Consider the following 25454-nt stretch of genomic DNA (forward strand, 5'->3'; position numbering starts at 1 on the left):
TGGCATACTTGCACCTTGGCAGGGTCGCCATTTTCTCCTTCACTGTGCTGAAATCCGACGACGCGAGAAAACGTATGCGCTGAGTGGTTTAGGGGCCACGGGTATTAAGTAATATCCCCAATGGGCGCCGCATCTGCACTTTTAGAGCATCACATACCAGTAGTTTCAATAATCTGAAGGCTGTAAAAAAGTAGCACTGAACATTTCTTCCATTATATATATGATGTGCCTCACGGTATGGATTGAGTAAAAGACGCAGTAAAACGTTGGCCATAACTATGATCACAGTTTCAGTGCACTGAACGTCTCTTCGCCAGTTGCTAATATTTAGTGAAATATAAAGGTCAGAAATAGTGCCGCCGCGCGTGAAAAACCAAAGTTTCGAGGCGCGTATCATCCACGTACCAAAATATAACGTTCATACGCCTCACGTGACAGCACTGTGAATGTATGTTTCTCTCCGTGTCTGATACACTGAGATACTTTAGTAGAGCAGTACCAAATAGCTCCTGAAATGCTGACCTTTGGCACCTAAAGAAGAGAATGCTGGATTTGCCTATAGTAGATGTGCACGGAACTACATGCCAGTAGGAGACGCCAGCTTCACTTTGAAAGATGGATTGCGGTGGAACTTTTCATTTTGGAGGAATACTACGTGAGCATTGCATCCCTGCATGGTTAGCTTGGCAATTTACAAATCACATATCACGAAGTGCTTTAGGAGCATCCGCATGTTGGGAGCCTACGCGCATTGCAAGGTAGATGACGAAGTGGCTTAGAAAGTGCACAAAAATATTTCTGTTATATACGAAAGACGTTTAAAACTAGTCTCGCGGTTAGATCGAGCCGGGAATGACAAAAACTGCGGATGCCAACTGCAGTTGAACAGGTCTGGAGTGACTAAACAAACAGTGTTGTTACGGAACATCAAATACTCTGGCGAGTGTTTTTTTTTAGGGGGATGCGGCTGCCATAATTATCCTATTCGGTTCCAAAGTACCCTTTTTGGTAGCCTGCTTTTAGTATAGTTGAAAATTAGCTCAGCTGAAATTACGTAAAATACCCAACCCCAATTTAGTATCTCAAACATGCGGATGTGTGTTAAAGTGGTCAAAACGCCGTACTGTCATAATATTTTGAGAAAATTCCTAACAATTCAGCCTGGGTCGTTGTGTTGTCACAGAAGAGAAAAGGCATGCTACAAGTAGAACTCTACATTATTGTGGATTAAAAGCGATAAAGATGACGCAGCGTCACCTAGCCAACGTACCAAGCAATGTTATGTGGCCATCTAATTATTTGGGCTAATAAAAACAGCTTCTATGTCAATCGCAAAAGGGTTCATTTGTCCATTTACTTGGAGATGTTGCCTTCAACATCTAACCGGGGTTATTTAAAAAAACAATTGTGTTTTAATGCTCCTAATGCACCAGTTGGTAATAGGAACTAGCCTTAAAGAGATATTATGACATTTAGTGGCCTTGGGGTTTGAATAGCGTACCTCGGTGAGTTCTGCCTTTTGTGCTGTTCCTTGTTATATTTAACTTTACATTTTACTATTACATAGTATCTTTATTTTATTTATTTGATTTATTATTACCCTCTTTTATTGGGCACATTACCGACGGAATCAAGCAGACTGAAAACACCTAAGCAGATATACTAAGGGTAAAAATAGCTGAACATAGAAACAAATATTATAATGAAGAAACAAGAACGTAGGTTACCCTTAACGCAGAAAACTGAACTAATGTATTTCGCAAACTGGATGAATTAGTTACTGGAACAAAGTCCTAGCGGACGCGATTCCAATCGATTTATTGTGTACGTTGGGAGTACTTTTCGTTACAGAGGCGTGATTTCTGAGTTTAGTTGTTTTACTGGGCTACGTTTTCTTGTTCATATTTTATTGGTACGTATGTGTCAGTCTGAATTCGCTCTTTCTCATAAGCAAGTTCCTTATCCGAAAAATTGTGTGCAATTAGATGACACATACCAGCTGGGGATATATACATATGGGTCTGCTTGATATAACCGACTTGAAATTAGTGGTTCGAGTGTCCGTGTGTCCCTTTTGCGGTTGTCAGTATTTTGTAATACTCAGCCCCAGGTTCTTCCACCAATGTGTGTCTATCGCTATGTGCCTCCAGGGTCTTTACCACAGCTCCTAACTTTAGAAAAATTCGAACTTTCTCTGCTGTTCAGCAGAATTGTACGTGCGTCACACAAGTTCTTAAAGCCGAGAAGCTATCTATTCCACCCTATTAAACATATCACCGGTATGTCACCACCGCCCCCCTTTAAGACGTTTCTACGTCAATCAGCAGATTACGTGTTCTTATCTCACCTTTTGCTGATGGGAGAGAGATATCATTTATTTATTTGATTTATTTAGCACATACTGTCAATCGCACTTCGGGATTGTTACCGTAGTGCACTCACATGCGAGAGCTATGCAATTCAGTTCATACATATATACTATACAGTGAAGAACAAATGTACAATGAGGCATTAAAGAAAAACAAATTACAAGCACTTGTTTTGGCGTGCACATGAGAATTTTTCTTTTACAAAGTAGATGTAAAACGAAGACAGATTAAAGAAGCTTTTTTATTTGTTTAAGATGAAGAAAGGGAAGAACAAAATGGCCGTGAAGGCGAATTTAGAGAGGGCATGTCGTTTGGCGTGTAGACAGCACCGACTCCCCTGAGCTGAACAAATCTTTCCAGCATGTCCGGCGATTTCATAAGGCTATTCAACGGTTGCAATAGCGCACAGCTAAGTTTAAAGATAATAATGAAATACCTTGTTAATATAAGAGTGTTCTTCAAGCTAAATTCATGTTTGTGTGGTGTTTCCCTGGAATGAATAAAATTGACGCAAGTGGCAGGATTTATCTTCAGCATATTAGGAACTAATATATGTAGAAACTTCAGTCTATGGTTGGTTGCGCGGCTCAGTAAAGTGGCCAGGCCAGCCCGTGAAAGCAGTTCCGTGCAGGAGTCGAGCTGCCGATACTCGTTGCAGATAAGGCGAACCGCGTTTTCTTTTTTTTTTTGCAGCGACTCAAGCAAGATTATATCTTTTTGCAGAAACGGACACCAGACGATGTTCGCATGTTCTAGGATTGTGCGGATAAGAACCTCATAAGCGAGCAGTTTGGTCTCACGGGTAGAATCACTATCACTATCACGGGGCGCGCTCTAAATAGAATAGTTTCTTGATTGCTATTTCGTTTGGGTGATACGGCAAGTCTGTGAAGAAGAATATGTTACTGGTCCACCTAAGGCAAGTACACTTGCCGAAAGATTCGCTCCAGAAACACGTATTGTTGGACCATGCAGGAACGATTCAAGCGTATACGTCTTTCTACGTGTCCCTGTATTGTCAGCAAATACCGGGTACACACATTTGTGTACTTTTCTTTTCTCGTGTCGCTTGTTCTATAAAAAACAGCGCAGTGAAAGGTAGCAATATATAGCCAACTACTACAGCAGCAGCGGAGCAAAGATAAACGGGATTTCATCATGACGTCATTTGCGCGTTCTTACGTCCGGTGTCTTTCGGCGTTGTCGCATTAAGTTTGTCGAACCAACGGGGCAATCACTTCGTTTGATTGCTTAGACGACCTTGCGAAAACCACATTATGCTGAATTGCGAACTTGCGCAAACTTACACCTCGCTGCATAGACTTATACATACCTGCATTTGGAGCTGCTGAGTCGCATGCGACGAACTTAACCCCATGACTTGGTCGAATAGTCGGAGGATCCGATTCGTTCTTCACCGGGATAGTTAGACTCGCCTTGGTGGATTACATGCCATGAATGCCACCCTGGACGCAACAACGTGATGAAGTTCTTATAAGTACTCCACTCGCCAACTCATCTTGCCTTGAAGTCATATTATGTTGAAAACGCTGTTTTGTGTTAGTGTAGTCAACGCTTACGCACGTTGGTGAAGGAAAATATGAAGTATGAATACTTCCTTTCGAGGTTTAGTACCAACGTCAGCTGAAGATATCATGATTTGAAATTTCCTGGAGGGTTTGAATTTTATTTGCCTACCGCATCAGAAAAATATTGAGTAATACGTTTGAACAATATCCGGAAAGAAGTATGTACACAAAGATGAATTCATTTTATATTCTAAATGTTGCTGATTAATAACGGCCGAGTTATTGATTATACCCCGTAAGTGGCCATCTCCATTAAACAAAACGAACCATTTATTGTTAGCTTGTTGATCAGTGGTTGAGAGACGGAAAACGAAGAAAAGGAACGAAAGAATACTTTCAGGGTGAAGTGCGCATCCACCCTGCAAGCATGGGGGTAGGAAAGCCAAAGCGAAACATCATTGCTTAGTGCTGAACGGGAAGTGTAGGTACTACGCGGTTGGTAGCCCAGACCTTAAAATGCGGAATTCGTGAACGCGTTGCAAAATTATTGCCTATTTTTCAGTTGTTACATATTACCGTTACAGATTGCCGTGAGACCCCAGAGGGCCCGCGGTAGTCGGGAATCGATAGCAATAACTGCTGATTGCCTCCCTCTGAGACACGGGGCTCATTGACACTTGTTGACACACCGTCGATCTCAACTCGTAGGACGCTCAGGCAGAGAATTTGCCGGGTTTATGTCGTGCTAGCTCCGCCTGCTGCACCACCACCACCACCACCACAAACACCACCAGTGAATGTATCGTACCACTGTGAGCTATCATGGTCACCTTAACCTAAACTTCCTCGCATTTGTTATATGGGCTGTGGGTACGCAAAAAAAACATTCCTGAATAACTCCGCATGAGCAATATCCCCCAATTAGTATTGCGTGATATGCTGTAATAACAAGCGAGATTTATCGCCAGGCTGTACCTGGCCAGCCTTTCAGATTGCATTCCCACATGATGGGCCAGCCATATATTCATCAACAAGTACCGCGTTCCACAACACCCTAATTTCTTCAAAAGAATCGCTTACCTTTTCTGAAAGGTGCCGAAATATTCCACCAAGCAGGCCTGCCCTCACCTGTTGAATTACCTTACGTTCGCTGGTCTACGCCACGGGGGTTGTGTTTCGAGAAGCCATGACCGCCATTCCTGCCTGGTTGACGAGAGCAAGCGAAGCGGAACGCACCCCGAACAGTATTCGCCACCGAGAACTTTCTATCGGCGGACGAGATTGTTGTCATAGGAACACGTTTCGATAAGGCCAGCTTACCACAGCATTTCCAGCAGTAGTGCGCAAACAGGAAAGGCCGGAGACCGCTGCATGGTTAGTCGATGCCATCGGCTTTAGAAACAGTTACGTTTACTACTCTAGACAAGAAAATAAAAGAAAGTCCGTATAAACTATGGACTTACATGCAAGACAAAAATCTGGCACTAGGATTGTTGGCCCCCTGAAGAGTCACCGGTACATGCGAAGTTTTCTTCCATTTGTTCTGCATTCATTGACAAACCATGTCCAATGTTATTTAAGCTCGCTACGATGTACAATGCCACTCTCTGCGGGCGAATTTGCACCGACTAGGCTCAAGACCATTCACCGAGTCAAAGGTAGTCGGACCGTGGCCACACCCGTCACTGGCACGAAGACAGATCCGTGCACTAGTGCAATACTTGAAGTGCACCTGCTTAGGAGCCCGTTTATAGTGTCCCTGTGTATAGTATCCCTCCCACACGCATTCAATGCTTGCTCTCTCCCTTTTTTCCTCTTTCTATTCCTCTTTCCCCGACTCCCAGTGTAGGGCAGCAAACCGGGTGCTCTTCTGGTTGACCTACCTGCCTTTCCTGTCCTTGCTTTCTCTTGCTTGCATTTCATTGTATAACGTTTCATGCTACAATCAGTAGAGTAAAATACTGAGCCTGAGATCGTTCAAGCACCAAGAGAAGAATTTGTAGAATATGAATTTTTTTTTCACTCATGAATACGCTAAGAATGCTTACCATTTCTGCAATAACTATTAGGGGAATCCTTGACGTTGCGAATGTTCACTGACCGCTGGAATGATGGGTAGTACATCCATTTGTCTGATCTTCGTGCTTCGGTCTTCAGATATTTTTGTGGTTTCATCTATGACGTTGAAACCTGGTACAAATCGGAAGAAATTACGAGGCAAATTACAATGTTTTATTGCAGACTTTAATAATGCCGTCCAAGCACGGATAATCACTGTCAATTGGAGTGGTTCTACTTGTCCATGCGTCTTTGGCGTAAAGCTTTCATTATCGGGCTTCTGTGGCAGGGGTCTTGTGGTCCACTCTTGATGTCAGACAATTTTGATAATATTTATCGAATTACTCATAACGCAGTACTTTGTTAAAAATGACTGCTTTTCAAGGTCACGAAGTCATGTAAATGCAGAAGGGGGAAATTTAACCAAATCCATGTGCTACCCATAATTCCCATCCTGACCAAGGTGCCCGGCTTGCAGCCCCCGTAGGCACTTGCACCACAGCTACCTCAAGCAATTTTATGAAACTCGCTGTAAGGAATAATCTGAAATTTATTTTCCTTTTTACTACTGTTCACTATACCAATACTCCAGCACTCCCGCGGATGTCTGAGTTTTTCATAATTTATGGGGTGCAATCTCGCTAGAAGGCATTGAATCGAATCGGCGCACGCTGCAAGATTTAGATGGCCAGGGTAATTTTTCGATGCACTTCGAAAAATTCGCTCTGCGTCTTTTTGTACGTGTAAATAAAGCACGACGGTGTTATTAATAAAGCTGGATAGCGAATATAACTCCAGTTGAAGTTGATGAAAGAAGATGGCTTCCAGAGCAAGTCTGGGGTGGGATATGGGCGGATACAAGGCACACGACACGCTACCGCATCGCCCGTCGAGTGAGGGAAGTAGGTGTGGCGTCGAACGGCCAATTTTCTTACTCGAATATCCTGGGAATGTGTACACATTTTTGCCTGTAATTTGTTCGGTAGCGGCATAAATTTTTCGACTGCACAATCTTAGGGATCTGCCCGCATTATGCGGATCGTGAGGGGTAATGGATGGTAAAGAAAACTTCTGTGGTGTTTTGTCCTAAAACTACTCTCTGATTACGAGGCGCGCTGTTGTTGGTGGAAGCTTCCGTGGCCTAATGGTTACAGTATCGGGCTCCTTGCGCTACAAGTCTTTCATTCGGATCCTACAGTCGGATAATGTGGTTGATCTATTTATATATATATATATATATATATATATATATATATATATATATATATATATATATATATATATATATATATATATATATATATATATATAGATATATATATATATATATAAAACCAGTCGTATCACCCGAAGGGCGATTTACTGACCATGATAGCAATGTTTAGCGTTGTGCGTGTACTTCTTGCACCCTGTTCAAATTACACACGTGTGCGACATCTTGGCGTGACACAGCGCGTAAGACGACCCCTGCTGGAGAGGAATAAGAGCGGCCCGTTAGCTACGAACCGTCTGGCAACGCTGGCGTGATCAAGAGCACCGCCACCTATGTGGCACGCGTTGCACACTGACTGTGGACGAGGTGAGGCCGACGGATGATGATGAAACTGTCTTTATTAACAGGAAAAGGGAGTGGAGCTAGGACAAGGGTGGTCGGATTCTTATTCCGGAATTCCGTTGGCTAAGGCCACCGCCCTGGCTCTTACCACGAGGGCTTGCTGGTCCTCGAGGGTTGAGCAGGACAGGGCTGCCTCCCATCCTTTCCACTTTGGCTGTTGTATAGCGTCTGAGGCACTATTAGCCTGGCGGGCCCATACCATGTGGTACAAATCTGCTTTCTGCCTGCGTGAATTTACACTCAGCTGAAAAAGATTGTGACTGGTTAGCATGCGAAGGAAATGCGCCGGCCTTCGAAAAACTGCCGGCATTCGGTAAACGCGCCAAGCGTCTACACGCGCTGGTGTTCACGCGGGAAATTCTCAAGAATGCTCTATTCTGACCCTTCAGGCATGCAAGTGTGGCGTAATATGTAGAGAATCAGACCCCTGTATGGACGACACCATGACTGAATGCAGTCGGCAGAAATATTATGGGGTTAATTTGCTCATACAATTAATATTTGTAGAGATGCATATAGGAAACCTTACGGCAACCATTGGTCATAGGGGCACATACGCTGCTGCACGTATCGTCCCTAATTTTTTGGGGCTGAGCTTTCTTCGGGAAACTCATTCCCCAACATAACCGCATTCTAAACTCTTTCGACGAAAGGGGTTAGAAACATATTTGGCAAGGAAAGGTGTGGTGGTAACTCGGTAAGCGGCTAGGAAAGTATTCGTATTCAAAGCGACATAAGCTGCGTCCCACGAAATATATCCCGAGAAATGCGAAAGAACCACGTGTCGGGCTGCTGCGGCGTTAAACGCCGTTTTCCTTGGAAGAGGTGGCGTTTCTACTGCAGTATGTTCAGTAAGAAAATTTAATATAATAATAATAATAATAATAATAATAATAATAATAATAATAATAATAATAATAAGAAGAAGAAGAGGAAGAAGAAGAAGAAGAAGAAGAAGAAGAAGAAGAAGAAGAAGAAGAATGTTTATTTCCCATATAGAAAGAGGGAGGAGCCTGAAGGTAAAAGCTGCACGAACAAACAGCAGCTTGACAGGGGCCTGCAGGCTCCTCTACAAGGCTGCAGTAAAAAGGTTACAGGAACGAACTTCGAAAACATACATAGCCACCGTAACCTACACTGGGAATGTACACAAATGTGCACCTATGTCAAATTCTTGCTGAAATATTGCGCAAAAAGAATTTTTTTTTATTTGCGTTGGTTTGAGAAGTACTTTTTGCCTATATGACACGTGCAGGAGCAAAAATCAGAACAATGTGGTACGCCACTTCGCCATAGCAGAAGCGATTTCTATTCGACCGTAATTTTGCGTTTTGGCTTCTATTGACTGAAAACAAGGCAAACAATGATTGGAAGTGTTTTCCTTAATGATGCAAACTTAAAAAAAGACGCTTTCTGTGCGATGTCTAGGTTAGTACTGAGTGCGAATGAGCAGAAGAACAGAAGGGCGTTTAAGCTTCGCCTGTATGAGCCAAACCATTAAAAAAATTCCTGACTTCTCACGCTTCCCAGCAACTGCAGCTTACGTAACCGCAACGTTTATCGAGAAACGCTGGCGACGAACGCTTTGCACAAAGGCGAGCTTTCTGGTAGAAATGCGGCCCCTTGAGCAGGTCATGCCCCTAGATTGTGCACACCCACCCTCCGAAATATAACATCATTTTCAGGTTGCCGTTGATTCGCACTTCTGTATTTAAGCCAGAGAAGATTTAACATAAAAGGCATGAGCCGTTGGTGTTTTATTGCATGACGTTTGTTCGCGAGCTGTCATTCACAAAATTCCCAGAAATAACTTCGTCAAAAATGTAAGACAAAGTATGAGGAACTTTAGGGATAGGAAGGTGTGGCAATATAACCTCTATATACCGCCTGTATAATAGCAAGGCGTGGCATATACATATACCCAAATATATGCGGGAATTTGCGCTCACGGACAGCCTCGTAGAGGCCAACACCCATGCCAAATTTTCTGCTACACGCGGCCCTTAACGCTACGGCCTTATACTATTTAGAAATTTGGATAAAGAAACGCACGTCTCTGCAAGTCTGCATGCGCACACCACACGCAATGATTAGGAAGTTTCGAGCTTTCCATACATGAAGTCAATAGTTTTCTCTACTCTTTCTTTCTCTTTCCCTTGATAATGATGACCACTCTACACATATCGCACTAAATGACAACTTCCTTTATATATACACAAAGAATAAGCCAAGAAAAAGAGCAAAAACCGATAACTCTTTGTTCCGGCCATGGAAATATCCTGGATCCATTATTTCTACCATGGATTGTTCTTATAAGATAGTAAAATTCCGGTCGCTTTGTTGTCCTGCCATTGTCGAACATGAATGAAGGTCGTTTCAATCGATGGAAAACACCTGAGAGGGTATTCTGCATTATTCCATCTAGTGGACATATCCATTTCGTCTGCTGCTGAAGTGCTGAATTTTCCCTTTCATGACATTTCCTCCCCCTTACGGGATTCTGCATAACCGATATGGCGGAGCAAATCCTACAGGCAGGGAAATGACATCAACCTCAAAGACAAGTAGCTATTTATTAATTCAAGACCGCCCTTCAGATTGAGCAGTAGGCCTATGAAGGAGAACCTATGAGCAATTGGTAACTCTGACAAGATAAATTGTTCCTTAAGCCACTCTAATGGGTATGACAACACTTCCAATATGACTGCTGGGTCACTGTCACATTGCAGGCAATCACCTGGCTGACGTTTCTGCCCGCTGAGCTTATGAATGAACCCACACCGTCTCACCATTCTCCAAAACAGACGCGCCGAGGGGTCCTCGGTTGCTTACTGAAACAAAGCGCAATCATCTTGAATTACCCTTAGTATTTACAGCTGTCGTCTGCACACACTGAATTTTCATTGAAACTGCAAATTCTTCCTCACTACCCCTGTTTTCATGCAACATCGCTTTGCTGCCTTTGGTTCCGAGAGGCTTTTACAATAGCCCACTCATTCGATATTGGACTGTTAGACACATCGATGTCTTTCTCGCGCAAATGCGAAGAGGCAACCAATCACATGTTCATTTTGAGTGTTTGTTATAACGTCGAACGTGACGTTCTTCGGACCGCGTTATACAGGCTACATTGTAGACCATTTCGGAGACAAATGTTCTTCGATAATTATCCTATGCGCTAAGGTTTACAGCATAACTCGTAGGTTACTGTACTTAAGAAATCATCTGCCCTTGACTGCCCATTGTAGCGGTGAGTGGCCATTCCACGTGTTGACACTACTAATGGTTCCTCACTCTTTCCTTCTTTATTCAACAATTACCCTCTTTCTCGCATCGTAGGGTATAAAACCTGACGCACGCACGTCTGCTTGTCCTCTATACATGTCCCTTTCTGTCTTCCTATCTTCCGTGAGACCATGGCGACGATGAACTAGTCGAAAACTGATGCAATGTTTCCACCAATCCGGTCGCTTAGCGTGAAATTTAGAAACGTGAACTGCTGCCATAATGTCCAATCCACCATCTTGGGAGCACCTTATGGCCGAAAGGGCGATAGTGTCCGAAGCGATTTACTTGAAAAGTAAGCATGGTGGAAGTCAACAACATGGTGTAAAATTGCAGTCTCCGAAATAACACCCCTGGTTTCGCCTTTCCGAAGGGAAATGAAAGTATAGCAGGTGTCTTCATGGGAAGTTGAAGTGCTAGAAAATTCTCTGACCGATATAGCACAAGTATGACTGTGCCGTAATATATTGTTAGAACAGGTGCAATTTAGTATAACAATAAATCTGCATGCATATAGTTCCCTTTCCTCTTTTGTATTTCTCTATCCCTCTCTGTCTCTCTCTCGCTGCACGCATAGTGGACTCACAATATTTTTCTAAATAAAATTTTATCTGCCTTCTTGATGTGTCATATCGCAATGGTTTAAATGCAGCTGGTGAGTTTGCGAGGCATGTCCAAAATAAATTTGCAGAATTGCATCAGTTTTGACATGCTCCTCTTACTGGCGCCTAAAAAACCTATTGTTTCATTCGCTTTTTAATAAAATGCTCTAATACTCATTAACGTACAATTATATCTCTAATTCGATGTATTTATTTGCAGGTTAAGGGAATAAATTTCGCCGAACTGCAGTCCCCCTGAGAAAACGTTGTCAATTGGTATTCTGTAACCCAAAAATAAAGTCCCAGCAGTTAGGCTGCGCTTTACATGATGGTACAGTTGACTAAGTTTTTGAAAGAAATTACAAAAATTATGATGAGATGCATCATCTTACGCATCTTCCTGAACAAATGTCTCGTGATGCAGGGTCTCAAACCTTCAGTGAAAAACGGCAACATACGAGACAATCTCAAACTAGTTGCAGCCGACACTATTGCACATCAGCAGAGAAACAAGGATGAAAATTTAGGTGCGTCAGGCACAATGAATATACACAATAAAAGTTGTAAAGTGATATTTATTGGAAGGTCTTCAAAGTGTGTTTTTGATACTTCGAATACACACGATTGCAAGAATACATGTTTTGTGCCGGGAGGTAAAACAAACAAAACAGGAAGACACATAAAGACGACACGGGCGGCTCTTGCAAGAAGCCTCTTGAGAAATTACCGAACGTCCTAATTTCTAGCAAATATTTCCTTCTCCATCCAAAATATTTCGAAAATTATGATTACCTATTATGGACACTGATAAACCCGGATCAAACGATTGCGACTAGAGGTACAGGCTCCTTTTCAACACTATAAAACTCCTTCTTTTATAATATAACACAAGAAACATCAGTGGAATCACAGCTGAATAGCGCAGACTACAAAACAAGAATGCGATATGCGTTGCGCAAACATGACTAAAACAGTAGACATACTCTGTCGGTGCAAGACCTTACCGGCCGGTGACATATCAGAACAAGCACCCGCGTTAGCGGCATCTGCAGTACAAGATTTCTCGCCGGGATTAGTATTCGACCTATATTGACCACTGTCATAAACATTGCACAATTCTTACTTGTACAGAAACTAATAACAAAAAAGCATTCGTCAGATCGAAACAAACATGTAGGCTTCCACCTTCATCATCCCCACCGTGTTCTAGGCGTAATAACGGCTTTCTAAATTCATGCTTATCATGGTGACAGTACAGAGTTTTTCAAATAACGCTTCGTGGGAAACTTTGTGGGTAAACAGAAGATATCCAAGCGATTCGTGAATGATGTCACGCGCGTTTTAGCATTCTTGAGAGGCAATCAGGAGCATTGAGCAATCGATCCTTTTAACAGCCCGGTGATTTTTTCTCGGCATTTCGTTCATTGGTTCTTGAACAGGTAGTACAGACGTTTCAACGTATTTTATGATACAGATGAGCGCCATGGCGTTTCGTGCATTCCAAACAACAGAGTTGGAATCCACACTGCAGGTCCGATTTCAAATTGTCGATACGGCGCTCCAGCTCCCCTCTTCCTTCACGCACATACAATTTTATTTTCAGGAAGCTTTCTTTTTTTTGAAGGCCTATTTAGGGGGAGATAAGGCACAATAAATACTCATGCTTTCCTGTGCATTTTAGCGCGCTGCGGAAACGTTGCAGTAATTGATAAAGGCTAATTTCTGGGGTCATTTGCTATATTATTCGGTGCATGGAATATGTAGGCCACATTATCATTGCGTAGCTGCTTTAGGGAGCAATGGACACGGGAATTCCACATTTCTTGCGTCAACAAATGCTCGACCAACAAGTATGGTTATACGGCTTTCATGTGGGTCAGTTCTATGCCTGCCAACCTAACCTCAGCCCATGTTTATTACCAGCCACTGCGGAGATTAACTAAAAGATTTAAGAGAGAGCGCGAAAATTGCAGATGCTAAGTAGACAACCAGCAATGAAAGATGGTCGTTTGGCTGCAAGCTCCAAGAAGAAGGCTCATTTTGAAGGCTCTGAAAAATTAGTGAGAATATTTGCTTCATCAGCCGATATTAATTTGTTCCAGGAAACGGGCGAGGAGTGCGTTTCTTGTTCGTGTGCACTTTTACTTGCGAACACATCTATAAGTCCGGCATGACATTAGTAAACTGGGACCAAGTGGACCTGATAGTAGATGAAGCGCTGACACACGACTCTTAACTCTTCTCGTGAATACCTTGGGCACTGCCTTCGTTCATCCTCGCGATGGCTGTCTAATTGCATGCGATGGTGCTAGAGAAATTACGTTTGAAAAGCTTGTCAAGAGCTGTTGCAGCAAGATACGACAAAAACAGCTTCATACTGAAAACGATGGCACAACATGCATGAAGACACTTCATCAAGGCGTCTGCGACGAGCGCTGTAACAGAGGTGTAGTAATCCATGTTAGCCACAAACATACGTAGTCCGACTGAGATGTTGCACCTTACGACCACATTTAAATAGAAAACTCAACATTTTTGATAGATAGTACTTGCTTAAAGCGTCAAGAGCACAACGAGTATAAGGAATTATATTGAATTGAGAAAAGAATCAACGCTAATATTGAAGCGCACCGCTTCTGTGCTGCCCACTTAGCTAAGAACAAAATTATTCCACATGATACACTGACGTGTCTTCGAAGGAAAGTTTATTAGGGAAGCCATTCTTTCAAGCAAGAAATACACATCGGCATCTCCAAATAGCCGTGTCCTATCGTTAAAAACACTTAAATTGGATTCATCCGAGATAGAGGTTGAGAAAAAGTATTTCATTAGCGCACAACAGCGGGAAATCTTCATTTTAAGTTGGCGAGGCAGTCCCTGAAAATATTCATCCACAAGAAACTCATCCTGAAGGCCTTCCCTCGCTGCTTTGCTCTTCTTGAATAGAGCGATAAGAACACACTCGTACGAGAGTGTTGGTGGAGGTAATGTAAATATATCGCCTAGTTCGTTCAACACACCGGGAGACAAGAACAATCTTAAATATTGAAACTTCTCCTTGTCGTCGGAAACGCCGAGCTTGGCTAAGTAGTCTTCTACGGCGCGATGCCACTCCAGCAACTCTTCGAGCGATACGTCCAGAACCGGCAACATCGGAAGGTCTGCAGCCGGCTGTTCGTACTGGTTCTCTGCGCTGGTCGAACCCGGTTGCCTGTGACCTTCGACCCCATTGGCCCCATCGAGAGCCATGCAACGGAGGTCGTTTGCTGCATGGCTGGTCTGCATTGGAAGTTTTAAGCAGTGCTGGGTTCAATGACCGTTGGATGTCATCAGCGTATTGTAAAGGTTAGCACTGGTGGAGTTATTTATTTTCTGACCAAATGCACGGGAACACGTGCAAATGAATGCATGCACAACACTCTGGGGAGTGGCGGGCACACTCTCGCAGTTTGCATTATGAAGTTTCCTGCTAAAATTGCTACGCGAAACTTTGGTGCTAAAGCCGATGGCAGTTCAGTAAGCATGGTCAAGATCGTTACTACAATCATTTGCCAAAACTTGAGCATTTCTGCTGAAAACGGCCTTTGGATTAAAATATTGTCCATTTTAACCAAAATATTACATTTATAAATGCTATTCCCAGCGAATATGCTTTTGGGCAGTGGAAAATTGCTGTGTGTGTTTAGAAAAATAATGAATTGCTTCAGAATTTAGGCTAATGAATGCAAATGAACAGTAGCAGACAAAGCCAACAGAATATTTATTGTCACAAGCACAAATATCACAAACCATGCACTGAATGGAATTCTGGGAGTTTTGCGTGCCGACAGCACAATCTGTTTATAGATCCGGATAGATCCTGACCACCTGGAGGTCTTTAACGTGCCCCGAATGGGCTGGACATGGGCGCTTTTCATTTCGCCCTAATGGAAATGCCGGGATTAGATGCCATGGAATCTTCCTTAGTAGCGCAGTAACCCATCCACTAAACCACCAAAGCGGGTACAAACCTTAGGATTCTGATCGCAGTTTACCGATAGCAACATAAGCGTAAGTCTTTAGCGATTTTAATGAGAAACATGGTTTTTATTCGTGTATCAGAGGCGCTCTATAATCGCACTAGCATGACGCCTGCAGTCACCGCTACAGAGTGGTACCTGGATACTGAAAAGAATGGGATCTCATTCAAATGCATCGTCTCTTCTAGTGGGAGAGCTTGTGGCAGAAGAAATGTGAACACAATCACAGTGCGCATTACCTAAACCTACTAACTACAGGAGTGCGTCAGTCGCTCTGCCAAGTGAGCTGCCTGGACTTAGCAGCCCGCTGTCTAGTGTTGGCGGTCACAAAACTGTCAGTGTATTTTTAAGCTCAAGGCCCTTGTGTCTACTTAACCGCAGCCTCAAAAAGTTTGCGTAGCAATGAAAAAAAAAGAATGAAGCCCAAAATAAAAGGCACGTGGGATGAAAAACACAGGCCCGTCGTAGCGATGGGAGTAATTGTGGCTGGCCCTGCGCCAGCACTAGAGCCCAACTGAGACTAAATGTTTCCATCGAATTGTGAATTCAAAATATTGCTGCTTTGTCTCGTTGAATTCGTTTCGGTCCTGTGTCTATCATAGTTTTAACTTCACAACGATGTTGCATCTGGCAGAAGTAGTTAAGCGTCACGATTATATTTTCGATACATATAATAGCAGGGTGCTTTCTAACGCAGTGTTCTAATTATTCTAGCCGTAGTGAAAGGAGACCAAACTTGTGTCTTTATTACAGTCCTGTCTCAGTACCTACGAAAATAGACATAATGGGCAAGGTATATATGCACAGCGAAAGGAAACTCCCAAGCGGCCTATCAATTACCAGCATTACCACTGCAATGTCCGTTTCGTAAGATTCCAGGAATATTGATGACGTATCTGTTTGGAGTACAGTAAGCGCCCTTTCAAAACGCGTCCTTTCAAACGTTATCAGCAGTGTCACAATCGCAGTGCGATGCACCGGAAGTGTCATTTTTCATTATTCGGCGTGTTTTATTTCAAAGTGTAAAATGCGTAAGCACAGACGAGTCTTGAAGCAACGCATGTTCCTGTGTTCATGAATGCACTATATCCTATGTCCTAAGAAAATTGCTTGATAACATTAGTTACCTTCGCGAACTATAACTGTGTTTTGATTCAGGAAGACCACTATCGATACTGTGCCAGACTTACCTTCGCGAAGAGCCATTATTGCGACGCTTCGTCCAAGTTGGGCGACCCTCCCAGTGCGAATTCTTATTGAAAATGATCAATAAAGGGATTGTGAACCACCGATAAGGCTTGCTGGTAAGCTTAGATCACGGTTAACATACGCTGTTGCGAACACATGGGCCAATTTTCGTAGTTTGCCACCCAAGCACGCAAGCGGAGCACCAGGTCACCATCTCCCACCCTTCTCTCAAACTCTTTCCGGGACGTTTTATTGATATAGAAGACTGCGATACGCAGCTGTTATTAACGAATAAAAGAAACCAATAAAGAAGGGTGTTTGGATGAGTGTGCTTCTACCGACTGTTACTACGTGTACTTTTTAACAAATATTTATGAACAGGCTAAAGTAAGTGAAAATCTGATTTGTAACTTCAAAATCAATTAGGCACTTCCGGAAGAAGCAAACTATCATGTGCCCGCGCAAGGCTGAGTCTTTACTGCTTTTCGGCGTCGTAGCGGTAGAGTGTCCTTAATTTTGGATTAGTTCTGAACACTGAAGAAGTATGGAAATCAAGCGAAACTTTAGGTCAGACAAGACGCACGGTTGCCATTTCGCGCTCACTGCTGGAACCTCCCGACTAGCTCCCTTGGCAGACTTCGTTCCGTAATAGTCTAGTTACAGCGCTTCAAAATGCGCAAGTTGGATGTGGCTACTCTCCATAGGTAAACCTTGTGCAGGACCAGCCTGTCCTGTCCAGCCTGTCCGCAGCATGTAACACGGTCAGACTGGAGCACGTGAGCGCGAGCACGCATCCAAGCCCTTTCGTGCACAAAGAAAACGATGCGCCTGCGCACTGCAGATGCACGTAGCAGTGGTGTGCCCCATAGCGTAAACACAGTGGCACTGGCGGGGTGCCACGACAAGTCCACCGGCCGAGCGTACTCGATGAGGAGAACAGCGCTTGGCTTGCTTTCTGGTGCGTCGTAGGCTCCGAAATCGGGACTACTGGCGTCTACGTGAACATCGGTGACGTTCAGAAGGCGAAGCCTTGTGTGCACACCCCGCTCTGCCGTAGCCTTCGCAGTTGAAGGCATCGAAGGAGCGGAGGCATGGCAGAAGCATCATGATTGCCAATAACTCCGCTTCTGCTGAACGCACTGAAGCACTTTTTGTGACAAAGTATTTCTGAAATAGCCTATTATGACTGCGTCCTACACTGCACTAAGATGTTGTTCAGGGCCCCTTTAAAAATAAATAGATTCAATTCCTCTGTTGCGCGTTTTTTCATCGTTCATATGCACTCTACGGCGTTGAGGTGTTGGCTCCTATTGTCCAACAGCAGCGTCTTCACCGCTACATGTATTCTTTTATTCAATGGAAGTTTTTCTTTTGCGCTTCGTTTGCCACCTGGCGTAACGTCATAGTTGAACTAAATGTAAGCATGCACGCACGTTTCGTTGAGACAGTGCACCAGTGACTTGTAAAATGTGTTTTGCTTCATTACTGTACAGTTTACTGAATTCTCCTAAGAAAAGCTATTAACCTTTCGTCTGAATTTTCGTAATGGTGGTGCTTCTAGCAGGCTAACAAGGACGTCGAAGACAGGTGATCTACGTCTAGCTTCTGTAATTAGGATTACCGTGTTTTCCGCCCCTATTTCCGTATGTTATGCACTTGTCAACTAGCATATTACAACAGTTCCTGAGAAATAGTCAAGATGTGCTACATTTTCAGAACACTTACCAGAACACTACAAATATAGAAGAAACAATCGCAACAATGCTTTTGATTGTTTGCAAGTCCCGCCAATTTTTGTTAAATGTTAGGTTTTGGTGGCAGTGCTTCCCGCGTTGCCCAGGCGATAATGCGAAGCCATTAACGTGCATACAAGGATGCCATTCAGTTCTTTCTTCCCGCTTTCAGTGGAATGTGGCCTCTACGGCAAGCAACCGTACTTTTAATTTTGGGTGTGGAAAAAGAGCCAAGCAGCGAGCGCAGCGACTGATCATTCATTATATTGACTCGTGTACTTGTTTATCTTTATCGGGCGACCACGTTTCATCACCTTACAAATGTAATCACACTGCGCAGGACGCGCCTGCATGTATCGGAAGTTTCTGCAGTGTTACCCATGGTTCCATCCATTCCCTGTCACCTAACCTTGTGCAATCTGATTGAATGTATGTGCGACGCGAATAGCGTAGAAGTTTGTGGAAGACACGCGGGTCGCAGCGATTACTCTGGAACATTCGACGAATTATTTATAAACGCTGATACGCTTGACCCGCTGATCAGATTTCGACGACCGCCGACCGCGTTGGCCGCTACTGCTGTTCTTCGAGTGTAACTTGCTTTTGTGGGCACAAGTTCTCCCAATAAAACGTTTCGCTATTCACCGTTTTGCTTTCTTCACCGTCACTACCACGTGACAATAGGTTCACTGCAGCTCGAAGGCAGCAGCCTTCAAAAAAATGTGTTGGACGAGCTGACACCAACTTCAGTGGTCGCAAGTGCGTCATAGCACCTAATTTTGCGCCGTCTCTGACTTTGCTTCCCTTCTCCTTGCATATTTATTTCATATACTAAACATGGCAGCGATGGTATAGAGTAGAGAGAGAACTTTGAGTTTCCATCCTTGAGATCTTGAGCACGTTGCTTCGTCAAGGCTACTACATTATAGGGCTTGGGGCGTCGCCCGAGACTGGCGTAAGGAAACGCTGAGGGCCAGGGATAGCAATGTAGTCCAGGTGCAACGAATAAACTTCCACCAAGCCTAATAAGGAGACTCTCTGGCAACAACGCAAATTCGCTTACTTGGTGTAGAATTTGGTCGTGATTAGCACCGTGGCTCTGCATTTGCGAAGAATATTTATTCTCTTGGGGTTTTCGTTGAATGAAAATGGAACTGACCTATAAATGTAAAACAGTCATCATTCCGCATAGTAGTGCGGGATTGAGGTCAATGACGTCTGTGGGATTTCTAAAGTAGTAGGTAGCAATGAAGTAAACCAGTGCGAATTCCTAGAAACGAGGCTTCGCCGCCGAAACAGGCATAATTCTTCAGTGACCCCTCTAAACTCACTTAATTGGACAGAACCGCGACCTCATAGCGAACACCACCATCTGTTGAAAGACATTTGCACGCTAGGTCATTTCCAATGTACGCAAGTTCATTTGCGCCCCTGCAATATTGCCTGTGTATCCAACGAATTACGCGTAGAAACTACGCCACTCCCCGTGCCTGTGTGTGCCGCTCAACGCTCCGCACACACAATTGATCAGACATCATCACTCCCGGATGCAATTAACTAATCACAATTGTTGTTTATTGCTGCTTTGTTTATTTACTTGTGTATGTTTTGTTTTGCCCACTCCCCTCTGTAATACTTCGGTCTTGAGGGTACAATAAAATAAATAAAATAAAATAAATAAATAAATAAATAAGAGGGTCATGAATTTATATCCCGATTACCTAATGTCGCTAAATTCTTCTTACTTACCCTACGGCGTGAGCGAAGACACGCATGAACATGTAAACGACAACTTGACGAGAAACGACGAGAGCAGTCGGCCTAACAAAATGAACATACGGAAGCAGCACAATGAGTGTAGACGTCTTGAATGTCAGAAAGAAATTCATTTTGTTCCATTAGTGGAACGCAACACCATCATGCTTCCGAAGTATTTTCTCTGCCGGGAGGCCGTCTGACGGAACTAAACCTTGCAGATCTTGAAGGCACTCATTTATTCATTTACTGTTTTCGAGACTTCCACTTGAAGATTTCATTGATGTTGCACTGCCAGAGACAGGCTCCGGGTAAGATAAGTATAGGTAAGTAGACTGCTTCGAAAACACGCTGGTCGCATGTTCGATGCTCGCCCTAGGGCAAACTTATTTCTGAAGCTTCCTTAGACACCCTTGCGGTTTTGTTTGTTGCTACAGTCTTGCTGAAAGCGAATGAACATTTAAGTTTTATGAAACCTATCCGCCCATACATGGGAGTTTTAGGGGCAGTGTTAAGTGTTTCCGGACTTGTGCAAAGTGCATTCACAATGACGTTTTTTTTGTTAGAATGAATGTTTACTCGTCTACATTTTCAACATCTTCAAAGTTCTGTTTGCTGACTTCATCTACGTTAAATGCATATTGATCGGCCTCATAAGCAGCAGTAAAGTGCCTCCCTGTTCCATTTCGCGATGTTTGTATGCCCCAGCGAAAACTGTGTGTGGAAGGTAACAGAGGATTTTCATTCAATCCAGGTGACTGCTCTTGAGCTGAGACACGCATTGGTATACCCCGATATTGTTTCAAATCCTCCACATGACTGCCAGTGCCCGGTTTGGTGTCGCGATATATGTCGCGATATACAGGCGCAGTTGACCTGCATTCGCAGTAAGCACCACTTGTACGCAGCTGATGAAGACTTCTGTCAGCAGAATGTTCAACCTCCATGTAAGTGGCGCACTCACTGCTGGTCTCTTGCAGCGTAGCCGCTAATTCTCTACATGTTACGGCAGGTTCTGCTTTTCCCCTTGAGTAGATCTCCCTGCTGTCATTCCTCATGAGTGACAGCGCCATGCTTGGATATCCACTGGTTCCTGCGGATGCAGTTGAATTAGCCGATGAGGTAACAATTATCATATTGCTATTGACGCCATGTAATGCCGGGGTACCCTCGGTGCGTTCTCTGACAGAGCTGACAGGCCTGGGATTTTCGCAGGCGAAGTGTTGTTGTAGCGGGCTGGATTGCGGTGCCCTGAACAGCAGGCCACGTCGCTGTCTAGGGGATCGTTCTAAGACCGCATACAACAATTCATTTGGGCTCGATGCAGACGCGTCGTACATGTGATGCGAATGGCTTCGTGCTTGCTGTGAGGTCTCTCTGTTCGATAGCGGGGGATCATTCAAGTATACAGTGCAGTCAGCGTCTTCTCCTCTTGCGCTTTTTGGCTCGACGCTTAGCTGTTCCATGTCGTTCTGCAATGGGGCACTTATTTGTAGAGCAGTCATATCATAAGCAACAAAATCTGAAAAGAAGTGAGATGGCTTCGAGCTTGATTCATCCTTGAAAGGAGCAGAATAATTCTTACCCAATACAGCCGGTGCAGCCGCTTGTTCCTGCAAAAACAGACGATTTTATTGAGAATTCGAAATTGTGGCCAATATTTCGGCGGGTGAAAAGTAGAAGTAACAAATATCTGTGGAATCGCAGAGCATCTACAAGAGTCCCCTCTCGTTTACAATGCTCATAGGCTGTATAACGTGACGAATACCTTTCCGTTTTCTCTTTTCCCTTTGTTCCACTTTTCTTTCTCTTCCTTTTTCCTTTTTCTTTGTCCTTTTTAGGCTGGTGGGCGTGGTGTTCCTTTATAGAGCGATCATTAGGCTGCTACTCTCATTCTTCATGTATGTGTGGTGTACTTATTTGGTTAATAATAACAATAAATATTGCTTTATTTCTGGCTATTAACGTACCAAAACCTCAATCTGATTACGAAGCACGCTGTAGTGGGGGGTCCCGGTTTCATATTGACTACTTGGGTTTACTTAACGTGCAGCCATTGCGCAGCAGCCAGAAGCTATTGCATTTCGCCCACATCGAAGTGCGGTTGCTGCAGCCGAGATTCGATACCGGGACCACGTGCATAGCAGCGTACCACGAAAGCCAGTATGGAACCATCACGTGTAATAATACTAACAATAAGAATAACTATAAGAACAACAATAATAATAAAAGCCTGGTGACTATTTTCATTGCACCACTGTAACCATCCGTCCTGGTGAAGATATTTATGGAAATGTGACCTGAGCAAATCCTGTAGAGAAGTGATGGGAAAGAAAAGCCTGGAGATTAAGCTGTGCACCCAATATTCGTGCACCCAATATTGCTACCTGTTACTAAAGAAAACTAGAACGCAAGGCAATATATTGAGCACATTGTTATTCATAATTCCTATTTGTTTTCTTTGAACTTATCTCTACAACTAATCTTAGGGGGGCCCATAAGAATGACCCGGTGCTCCTTTCTGTGCATTATCCATCTACGTAGACCGCATATGGCAGCACTTGGAACAGTGTCTGAAGTAGGCGCTCGAGAGCTACGAACGTACGGTGGCAAGACAATAACAGCTGCCGCTTCTTCGTTCCTCAGAAAACGTGGAATGCTTTGCTAGTATGCGTGATTTTCGCTCGCGAATTATCTGGGGTCGCGAAGGATCGCCATGTGGCTCGCCTCATGGGCCGTCAATCCGTTTGTACGCTGTCTACGGACAAAAGTGCGGGGTGCTTTGAAATCCACGGAAGCGTGTGAGTGCTTCATTACGTGATATTTTTGCCTCGATTCTGCATGCACCAGAATCATATCTGTCTATCAGTTTTAGCATGTCGATGGACCTTTAATGTTTCTTATGCAATATTCACAATGTGTTTCATTGCCAGCTTAGCTTGATGTAACTAGCCGGGGAAGTGTCATTCTCAGATCTTGAAGGTGTTACCGCACGTTTTCACACTACGTGGATCTCGTTCGAGAATCGATGCAACTCACCCGTAAAACGCTCTCCGACGTCCCCGTTTCAGCTTTCTTCTCTCCCTGAAGACTGTCAACCGTGGTTCTTGGTGGTCTTTCTTCCGGAATGGTGAGTGGTTCTGGATTAGGACATGGCTGACTTTCCATTGTTGACGTCCGGCTTTCAGCAACCGGCAGCGAGCCAATTTCTTCCAGAAAAACAGGGTACGTGCATAGGTAAGCCACCGCCTCTTTACTCAGTCTAGATGCCAGGAAATGAGGAAGGTATTGCAGAGCTTGCATCCATGTCACTTCTTGCGTTCTTGAGAACACGTTTCGGGGCAGGAACGCCCGGACAAACAGTGCTGCTAGCAGACAGTCGAACTGCTGCACTGGAGAGGGCTGTGCCAGGAAATCCTCTACGCAGGAGTGCTGACGCAAATCAACGAGTGCGGTAGCCAAAAGGGCATATCTGTTTTCCTCTTCCATTCTTCGGAACGAGAGTGATTCTTCCATAGTCACGAATGCGCTCAGCCAGTCTCCTGAGGCCAAGTACTGGAAGCAGGCAGGTATACCGCTGACATGGGTGTTGTGTTCGTAGTAGAAAGCGGAATTGTCTGAGGACTGGTACACGGGGTCGGGGTCGGCTGCGGCAGCTGCTGCAGCTGCTTCTGCGTTGCACTGGGAAGAGAAACCACGTCAGTGCGAATCGCGGTTACATTCCCGCAAAAGCAAGCAGCAACGTGTATATTGTTTTGTAAAAGACTGCTAGTTATTTGGGTAATACTTTGGTGTTGTAGTTTGGCCTTTGAAATCTCAAGCGCCACGACAACGCGAACGAGATGAAATACGAACTGGTTTTACCAGGGCTTCATGCCAATGCAACACATCCTGAAATGTGTTGATCGGAGATTGATGGGCAGAGATCATGAAAGAGTCAGATCTGGACCAGTGTACGACCTCATCATTTTGATAAGACACGATGAGGACGCTGTAGATTCGGCAATAATAGCCTGAACAGTTGTGCCTCAAGAAACGTTCTCAATTTTTGGGCCGAAAAATCTTAGATTTATTGGGTGATAGATTGGGTGAGGGAACAAACGCGAGTTAATGACATCTTAGTTGAAATCAAGAAAAAGAAATGAACATGGGCAGGACATGTAATAAGGAGGGAAGATAAGGGATGGTCATTAAGGGTTACGGACTGGATTACAAGGGAAGGGAAGCGTAGCAGGGGGCGGCAGAAAGTTAGGTGGCCGGATGAGATTAAGAAGTTCGCAGGGACGGCATGGCCACAATTAGTACATGACCAGGGTTGTTGGAGAAATATGGGAGAGGCCTTTGCCCTGCAGTGGGCGTAACCAAGCTGATGATGATGATGATTGCTGAAAATTGCCACAGCTGGCCGCACTGTACGGGTTCATTAAAACCGACGATGCATTACTGCTTTCTTTGAAATTTTTTATGCGAAGCATATTACGAGGGCTCAACCCAGCTCCTCAGGCGCGGCGGTGACCATGAAATCACGTGACACCGTGACGTCACGACAGAGGAGAAGTGGCTTTGGCTCAACTCTTGCAAGACGGGCTGGGTGGGAATCGAACCAGGGTCTCCGGAGTGTGGGACGGAGACGCTACCACTGAGCCACGAGTACAACGCTTCAAAGCGGTACAAAAGCGCCTCTAGTGAATGCGGTGTTGCCTTAGAAACGCGCTGTTTCTAAGGCGTGCGTCTCTTGCTCAGGCGCACATTTCGTTGCCGCGCCGAACGCTGCTTTGCTCGACGCTCACCGCGTCCAATGCGGGGCGCGTAGTCGCTGCCCTGTAGCCCATTGTCTTACACCCCTCGGCGGGTCGACGGGAACGCTGTCGCGTTCCACTCTTGAAGGCGAAGAAGTAATGCATGAGTTGTTTCTTCGTCTAGCCGAACCAAATATACCCAAGCAACAGCAGTTCAGCAGGCTAAACAGTGGTTCAACAACTAAAATAAAGGCTAGTATGCTTCGCATCCTGGGCTTAACCTTACCTAAGCCACAGCCATTTTTTTTTTCTGAACGTGAATAACTTCAAATAGCACATGAAATGACCTATATTTTTAAGAGGCTACAGAGTATGATGAGCACAACTTTCACATAGACCCTTCGACGTCGTCCAACATTTCATTTACTTAGAAGTAGCGAGAACGCTAAAGTTCAAAAGTCCTGCTTGCGTTTAGTCATCAGGGTGTACACACCGAAATAAAATGAAATGTCACCTTTAAGCTAAACGGATTTTTTGTAGTGTCACTGGTATTTTTTACATT

At 44.2% G+C, this 25454-nt stretch overlaps 2 protein-coding genes across 16 annotated transcripts in view; both read right to left on the reverse strand.

Annotated features, from left to right (window-relative positions):
- LOC139050388 (uncharacterized) overlaps positions 1-5140 on the reverse strand; it is a 29187-nt gene extending 24047 nt beyond the window's left edge. For all 5 annotated transcript variants that reach the window (XM_070526667.1, XM_070526664.1, XM_070526665.1 and 2 more), the window contains exons 1-2: positions 4979-5140; positions 3703-3835 (exon numbers count right to left, since the gene is read on the reverse strand). In XM_070526667.1, coding sequence (XP_070382768.1) covers positions 3703-3747 — 45 coding nt within the window. In that variant the 5' untranslated portion in view covers positions 3748-3835; positions 4979-5140. The remainder of the gene's footprint in view (positions 1-3702; positions 3836-4978) is intronic.
- A 6873-nt stretch (positions 5141-12013) lies between these two features.
- The window catches only part of LOC139050387 (uncharacterized), a 71571-nt gene continuing 58130 nt past the window's right edge, over positions 12014-25454 (reverse strand). For 3 of the 11 annotated variants that reach the window (XM_070526652.1, XM_070526651.1, XM_070526659.1), the window contains 2 exons: positions 23193-23834; positions 19947-21766 (listed from right to left, as the gene is read on the reverse strand). In XM_070526652.1, the coding sequence (XP_070382753.1) occupies positions 20729-21766; positions 23193-23834 (1680 nt within the window). In that variant the 3' untranslated portion in view covers positions 19947-20728. Of the gene's footprint in view, positions 14738-19946; positions 21767-23192; positions 23835-25454 lie in introns of those variants that run through there. The other 8 variants (XM_070526650.1, XM_070526653.1, XM_070526658.1 and 5 more) reach the window with 7 other exon arrangements.

This window comes from Dermacentor albipictus, chromosome 10 (genome assembly GCF_038994185.2).
Source record: "Dermacentor albipictus isolate Rhodes 1998 colony chromosome 10, USDA_Dalb.pri_finalv2, whole genome shotgun sequence".
Lineage (NCBI taxonomy): Eukaryota > Metazoa > Arthropoda > Arachnida > Ixodida > Ixodidae > Dermacentor > Dermacentor albipictus.